The 7,782-nt window shown below is 57.4% G+C and overlaps 1 protein-coding gene across 1 annotated transcript in view; it reads right to left on the bottom strand.

The window, feature by feature from the left end:
• Positions 1-1,618: 1,618 nt before the first annotated feature.
• Positions 1,619-7,782, bottom strand: part of WIZ (WIZ zinc finger) — a 34,709-nt gene continuing 28,545 nt past the window's right edge. Inside the window, 5 exon segments of the mRNA XM_027765864.1 lie at positions 1,619-2,808; positions 4,574-4,769; positions 4,999-5,418; positions 5,626-6,147; positions 7,298-7,754. Of these exon segments, the coding sequence (XP_027621665.1) occupies positions 2,649-2,808; positions 4,574-4,769; positions 4,999-5,418; positions 5,626-6,147; positions 7,298-7,754 (1,755 nt within the window). The 3' untranslated portion in view covers positions 1,619-2,648.

Genomic DNA, 7,782 nt, shown 5'->3' with positions numbered 1-7,782 from the left:
CGAGCACACATGTGTGCATGCCCAAAATACAAACAGGATGGAGAATCGGAGGAAAAGGGATTGCAGCATGACCGTATCCCATGGAAAAGGTTCTTTTTCTCCTTCTTCCCCTCTCTCTCAAGGGCACACATGCCCCTGAGCAAATTTAAAAAAAATAAACAAAAGTTATAGGGGTTGGGACCAACACTTGGCATAATGGCTATGTCACTGAACTCCCATGTAGTCGACTGTGGTTCAAGTCCCGAACCCGGTGGCTTAAACTCATGCCGGGCGTGTGTGTGCCCAAGATCCCGAGAGGAAAATGGAGAAGAGATGATTGCGGTGTGGCCATCCCCCCTGGGGGTGATTTCTTGCTTTCTGTCTTTCTGGTGAGTGCATGTGCATGTGCCCTATAGCAAAAACCTCACACACACATACAAAAAGTTATGAGGGCTAGCTCCCTCACACATGGGTCATGTTTAGGATCCCACGTGGCAACGACAGTACACGTCCCTGGCCTAGCTGGCCTGGAGACGTGAGAAAAGCATGTGAGTGCCCAGGATCCAATGGGCTAGAAGACAGAAAGAAGTGGATCCCGGCATGACCAGATCCTGTGGAAGGTTCTCCTCTCTCCCTGCCTCATTTGCCCGTGGATTCGGTCTACCTTGAATAAAGAAACAAAGTTTAGCGAGGAAGTAATTTGCTTAAACTCTCATCCCACCGGAGGCGGCCCTTCCTGCGCCCTAAATCTTGGACTATACCCACCCTCAGGGCAGGATGGAAGGATGCTGTTGAGGCCACCAAGCAAGACGTGTCTCAACCCCACCTGAGCAGAAAAACCAAACACGCAGGCTGAGATCTGCCCTCGTGGACATGGGATCACGTGAACCCTCTTCCAGGCAGGGTTATGGCTGGAGAGAGGAAAACAGGGTTGGGGGTACAGGAGGCCCCTGCTGTCCACACACCCCTCTGAGGTCATTCCCCACTTTCTGAGACTTGAGCCTTCGAGTGAAAAAAGGTGAACTGAAAACCACATGCGATAAACAAAAAGGAGTAGCCGACAGACTCTTCAAATCGCAGAAATGTTCAATAAACATTCGCAGAGCAGGAAAATAAATAACATTGCCGAGAAGACAAGAGGCTCCTCTTTTGTCCTCATCGTGTTGCGTGGGCCGGGGCTGCATGGTCTCTGTACAAGTCACACGTGTTGCAAGCAGGTGAGCCCAGCTCTGGGCACCCTCGCTGCCTGCCGCACCCCATGTGGCCCCCCCCCAGCATCTGTGCACGTTCTCCTTCCCCCAGCAGCTCCCGATCTCCTGGCTGGACAGCTCCTGCCCTGGGAAAAGCCTTCCTAGCCTCAAGCTCTTCTCCATCCTGGCTCTTTTCCCAGACCAGCCACCCAGGGCCCTGGTTCCTCTGCTCGAGGGCACCGCTTCTCTGGTCGGCCAGAGCCCCCCTCATCAGCCTTGGCATCGAGGACACCTGGGAACTTGGGCTCGTCTGCTGTGCTTGGCGGCCAACAGGAAAACCCAGGGCCCCCCCTCCCCCCGGGGCTCTGGGCGGAGGTGGCCCTGATCCCGGGCCCCGGCTGTCAGCCAGCGCCAGCCTGTCCAACTCGACAGAAAAACACACGCTGGCCTCCTGCCCCTGGGGTTGTTTCCAGAAGAGAAATTTAATCTAATTTACATACTTCTAGGTACATCAATAACCAAAATGGGGCCACTGAAAAAAGTGAAAAGGTCAATGAGCTCTCCCGGTCTCTACCCGGCCCAGGGCTGCAAAATAAAAAGATCCACGTTTCCTTAGTCTCTACACAAAACGCGTTTTTAAAAAAGTGAAAGGTCTAGGGAGCTATACATAGAAAGCGACAGTGAAAAGGGGGAGGGAGGCAGGCGTGGGGGGAGGAGAGTCCCACCCCACCCCCCAACCTCACCCTCCTGGGCCCCCGGAGCCCCCAAGGCTCTGGAGGGCCTTGACATGGCAGGAGGCAGCTGTCAGCTCTGAGTTCTTTCCAGCTGGGAAGGCCCCACTGAGGGGCGGCCAAGAAGGATATCCGTGGCATCGTGGGCTCAGTGGGGGGGCTCCCAGGCCGTGGCGGGCCCACAGAGGGCGCGCGGCTTCCCCTGAGCAAGCACCGTGGCGTGATGGGGTCATGTGACTCGGGAACTGGGGGGCTGGGGCAGATCCCGGGTCTCACGAGGGGTGTGTGTGTGTGTGTGTGTGTGTGTGTGTGTGTGTTTGCATGTACGTGCGTGTGAGTGGATATTCATGGGGGCAAGAAGGGACCAGAACAGGGGTCTTTGGGGTCTTTGCAAATGGCCACGGAGGGCAGACAGAGCCCTGCCTGGCTGCTAGACTCAGGGGAGTGCTGTCCTCCCGTGACCGGACCGGCTGCCACCAGAGAGCTGGCTGCCGCCCTGTGAGCCCAGGTGGGCGAGGGCTGAAGGAAGACACCCTGTGGCCCCAGAGTCCTCAGGCTGGGCGAAGGGCGGCGAGCTGGCTCCTGGCGCCCCAGCTGTAGTGTGCCCGGGCCCCAAGGGGCACCGGTTTGAGGTTTTGGCTTGCTCCTTTGGAAACGGAAAAGAAGGAGTGAGGAAAGGGAAGAGGACACAGAGGAGGAAGTGGAGGAGACGGAGGTGGCACAAGAGGGAATCTGGAATGCTTCTGTGTTAGGGCGCCTCTGCCACTGCTGTCTGTGCCTGTGGGGTCTGGGGCTCCTCAGGCGGGGGGTCCGCTTTGGAGAAATTCATTTCCAGGATGTGCCTCTGTAAGTGCCGCACCCACTCTTCCTGGATGGAGAGGGGGCCCTGGAATTCCACTTCACAGAACCTGCAGTTGGAGGAGGAAGCAGGAAAAGAGCGGCAGAGGCCGGAAAGAGCGGCCAAGGCCATGAGAAGAGGCAAAAACATAGCCTTGCCCACATCCCTGGCACACCTACTCAGTTGGATAGTGAGCACCCAGACTTTGAACGAAGGGGGCCCCAGAAGCCAGACATTGCCTCAGGCAAAACCACCTTGACCCATCACGGAGTGATGGCAGGGTCCCCTAGAGGCCCTGCCTCTATTCAGGGAAATCTCTGGTGTTAGATAAAAGCCATCTGGCTTTCCAAGAACCTGTGCCATCTGACTGAGATGGAATAGAGAAACACATCCTACCCGATTTGCCGGGCCCCACTCCTCCTCTGGCCCCTGTGACACCAAGCAAGACCTCTAACATGGGGGCCCAGAACCTGAGCACCACAGCTCCAAAGACTTGGGTTCAAATTCTATATCTGGGGACCAGCAATTGGTGTACTGGCTATGTTACTGGACTCCCATGTAGTCGACCGTGGTTCGAGTCCTGGACCCGGTGGCTTAAACTCAAGCCGGTCTCATGTATGTGCATGACCAAGGTCCCAAGAGGAGAATGGAGGAGAAGGGATTGTGGCGTGGCCATCCCCCTGGGGGGGGGTGATTTCTCCCTTTCTGTTTCTCTTCCCCTCTCTGTCTGTCTGGTGAGCACATGCACCCAATAGCAAAACCCTCTTAAAAAAAAAAAAAAAAATCTACATCTGATTTCTGCCTGTGTGGCCTAAGGCTAGTCACCTGGCACTTCGGAGTACCAGCTTCTTGGTCTCTGATCTACATGTGGACTTGATCTACATGAACTAAGACCTATTTTTTTCCTTTTTCTTTTTTAAAGAAATACTTTATTTAACTTTATTTATTCACCATTTATTAATCTATTTATTTATTTGTTTGTTTGTTGTAGTTGACCACATAAAGGCAGAGTGACAGAAAAAGTGAGAAAACAAGCTGCCAGGTCTGGGTTTCGAACCACAGTCAGCCATGCGGAAGAGTCCAGCGCCCTTAACTACCGTGCCACCTGCTGGCCCCATACTTTTTCTTAATGAGATAGATACTTGTTCCGTGTTTACTGTATGCCAGACACAGTTCCAAGTACTTTATAAAGCGCTTTTTAAACTCGGTACACCTAACGAATCGATTAAGGAGATCTGTCAACAATGCCATTTTTAGGGGTGGGAGAATGAGACATCGAGTAGGTAAGTCTTTGCTTCAAGTCTGTAAGTTGGTATCAGAGTCAAGATTTGAACCGAAATCTGTCTCGCTAGCTACCAAACTCAGGGTGTTAGCCCAATGCTCCGAGACACCACTGTCTATGAAGAGACCTTGGGACCAGCAGTTGGCGTAATGGCTATGTCTCTGGACTCCCACGTAGTCGACCACGGTTCGAGTCCCGGACCAGGGGGCTTAAACTCATGCCAGGTGTGTGTGCGCGTGCGCGCCCAAGATCCCGAGAGGAGGATGGAGAAGAAGGGATTGCGGCGTGGCCATCCCCCCTGAGGGGTGATTTCTCGCTTTCTGTCTCTCTGTCTCTGTCTGTCTGGCGAGCGCACCTGCCCTATAGCAAAAACCTCTCCAAAAAAAAAAAAAAAGAAAATGAAGAGACCTTATCCTGCGGCTTGCCACACCCAAGGACAGCCCTTGAAATGACACCTCCCAATCCCTACCAGACCCTGTCCTGTTCTGAGGATCCAGGTGGCCGTGGCCCAGCTGGGTGGGCTCCCTCTCCTGGGGGGCGGGGAGGGACATACCTGCACTTGAGGGTATAGATGTTGCCGACGAACTTGACGAGTGATGTCTGGGGGGGCCGGGGCACCAGGGAGGGGACTGGCCGGACCCGGGGTGGAGGTTGTCGCACCTCTTCCAGCTTTTGCTGCAGGTCATTGGCTTCCTCGCCCCCTCGGGCTGCAGAGGCATCCGGAGGGCGGGCTTGTCGGCGCTCAAATTCTAAGGTAGGAGGAGAAATGGGAAATGAGCAGGAGGATGAGGGGCCTGGTCAGACAGGACAGAGGGGGACTGGCCACAACATAGAAAGCTGGGATGGTAGGTAGATGACCAGATGCATGAACACTGGGGAGGAGGCCGAAGGGTGACTGCACAGCAGAAAGCTCAGTGCATAGCCGTCCCGGCCCTGGTGGTGCCCGGCGCCCTGAGGACCCCCTCCACCAGCACTCACTGTTGATATTCTGCCGCTGGTGCTCCTCGGCCTTCACAGTGCCTGGAGGGCTGATCGCCAGAGGCCGCTCACCACTGTCAGCTGCCCGGCCAGCCTCGAGCCCGGGCTCCCCACCGGCACTGCGGCCCACCACGGCCAGGCCCCCAGGTGCCAGCCCCAGGGGCAGCCGCTTGTCCCCGTCGCGACCGTGGCCGGCACTGCGGAACTTCTTGGTGAAGGGGCGGCCGCCCTGGATGTAGCTGCGGTAGGCGCCCACCTTCTGGGGCCGGTGCTTGATCCACTCGCTCAGCGTCTCGATGGGTGAGCCATTGACACACCACTCTGTCACGCCGAACTGCCGCAGGTGCGCCCGTGCGTGGCTGGCCAGAGCCTTGCGGTTTTCAAAGTAAAGGCCACACAGCTCGCAGCAGGCCTCGGTAGCTGCAGGCGGAGGGGGCGATGCTGAGCCATGGGCCGAAGGCAGCAGGTGTACCCAGACGGCCCGGCCCAGGTCGGGAGCCTTTCCCGCCTCCCATGGGGACCTCGCAGAGGGTACCCTGCTTGGGGTCAGCGTGTGTACTCGCTGCACAGCCTGGCCCTGCAGGCCCTGCTGACCGCCCTCCCGAGACCCTGCTGCCCGCTGCTTACAGGAGTGGGAGGTCTTCTCATGGAGGGCCTTTGCCTTGAAGGGCAGTTCAGTCTGGATGTAGGTCTTGGCCTTGACCTCTGCTGGAAGGAGGCGGTCCTCCTGCAGGGGTCGCTTGGCTGCCACTGAGCTCAGGTAGCCAGTGGAGGAGGGCTTAGCCCCGGTGATGGGCGTCAGGCTGAGCTCCCGGGAAATCTGGGCGGGCCCGGCTCCTGGTTTGCCAGGACGGCCAGCCAGGGGCGACAGCGGAGAATGCATGGGCCCTGGAGCCATTGTCGGGGGACCATCCTCAGTCAAGGCCGGGGCCAGGTCTCCAGCTGGAGGCTCCTTCTTGATGAGGCACGGCTTGGACTTCTTTTTGAGGATCTCCCGCAGTGTGTCGATTGGGGAGCCATTGACCGACCACTCGGTCACGCCCATCTGCCGCAGGTGGGAGCGCGCGTGGCTCGACAGGCCCTTGCGGTTCTCGAAGAACTCACCGCAGAACTCACAGCGGATGTCACGCACTGGCTCTGCCCGGGACGCTGCAGGGGGTCCGGGGTGAGGGGAGGAGGAGAAGGAGGGGACGGCTGCGGGCAGGAAGCCTCAAAGCTCAAGGCACCGAATGGTGCCAGAAGCCTGGCTGCCCCTGTCCACACGCCCTGCCAGACCCCAGTAACCTTCTCCCTCATAATGGGTGCCCAGGGGACCTCGTGTACAATTTCCTGCTTGTCCTGTTGCCTCAGATTCTAGCTGGCTTAATGATACCTCCTTGTGCAGGGCTAGACAAGCCACTTCCCTTCTCTGAGCCTCAGTTTCCTCCTCTGCAAAAGGGAGATGAAAACTCCCACCTCCCACTGTTACTGGGAGGGCCTAACACGGGGACGGCTGCGAGCACATGGCACAGAGCCAACAAGTGACACGGGTGAGCTCTAAGGCCGGGCCTAGACATCCTCTTCTGCTCAGTGCACGGTAGGGGTTCAATCGACCCAGGCAGAATGAACACGGCACCAGAGCAACAGGGAAGCGAGTGACAGTGACATTCAAATAACTGCACGGGAAGAGCTGTCTGCAACCGGGCGCCGTGCGGAGGGCTTCATCCCACTTAATCCTCCCGGAGAATGATACAGGGTTCAGACTATGCTGATTTCCATCTTTCAAAAGAGGAAACTGGCCTGAGGCCACATGCTGCTGGACTGGGGAGAAGCTGCACTCTTGACTCGATCCTAACTTCAAATGTCAAGCATGTATTGGGTCTTCAGGAAAGTCAAGACATTTTCTCGCATAGAAACACTTGTCATAACTTTCCCGATGACCTAATAATTAGCAGGAAGACACCATTCACGTAGCCCCTGCCTGTACCTCTCTGCCTGCCCGTGGCAGACATTACTAATCGATCCCCGTGATCTCTTGCCCTGAGAATCTAACTGGCAATCACTAACAAACTGACTGAAGCTGGCACAAGAGACAGACTCTTCCGGCCATCACGGAGCGACGCAATTCTGTTGCACTTGTACAAATAAGAGGCTCAAGGTGCAGCTCGGTTTTGGGAAGGGTCTGTCTGCGTGGCAGGAACGCACTGCTTGCCCTGTCTTCTGGACCTGCGTATCCTCCCTTCTGTTTTAACCCTGGGTGCTCTGGACACCCCCAAGGGGAGGCAGAGAGGAGACCTCTCCAACTGTGCTCCACACTTACACAGGTTCAGGGGCGTCATGTCTTCCCGCGGTGCCCCCCAGGGACCCTCGGATGGATGGGGCTCCCCATGAAGGGCCCCTGGCAGCATCTCCCGCTTGATCTCCACCCGCATTTGTTCAGGCTTCAGCTTCTTGGGCAGGGAGGGTGCAGCCAGGCCTGGGAACATCTTCCGGGCCGTGGGAGGAGGAGAGGCAGTCGGTGAGTGACCCAGGGGGCTTCCTGGTGGTGGCGGCAACTTCTTGGCCAAAGGCGAGATGTGAAGGTCCGAGGGGCTGGGGGGTTCCAGCGAGCTGCCAGGACCCCCGCTGCCCATCATCTTAGCCAGGGCTTTCGGGCTGGGCCCTGGTGGGTTGGGGTGTCCACCGGGCCGAGACTGGGTCCGTCTCTTCAGGATCTCCCGCAGCGTGTCGATGGGGGAGCCGTTGACATACCACTCGGTCACACCCATCTGCCGCAGGGGGCGGCGCGCGGGGCTCGCCAGCGCC

The sequence above is a fragment of the Tupaia chinensis genome, unplaced genomic scaffold (assembly GCF_000334495.1).
Source record: "Tupaia chinensis unplaced genomic scaffold, TupChi_1.0 Scaffold139785_1, whole genome shotgun sequence".
NCBI lineage: Eukaryota > Metazoa > Chordata > Mammalia > Scandentia > Tupaiidae > Tupaia > Tupaia belangeri.
Note: the sequence above shows the minus strand (reverse complement) of the source record. Positions and strands in the feature narration are given on the sequence as shown.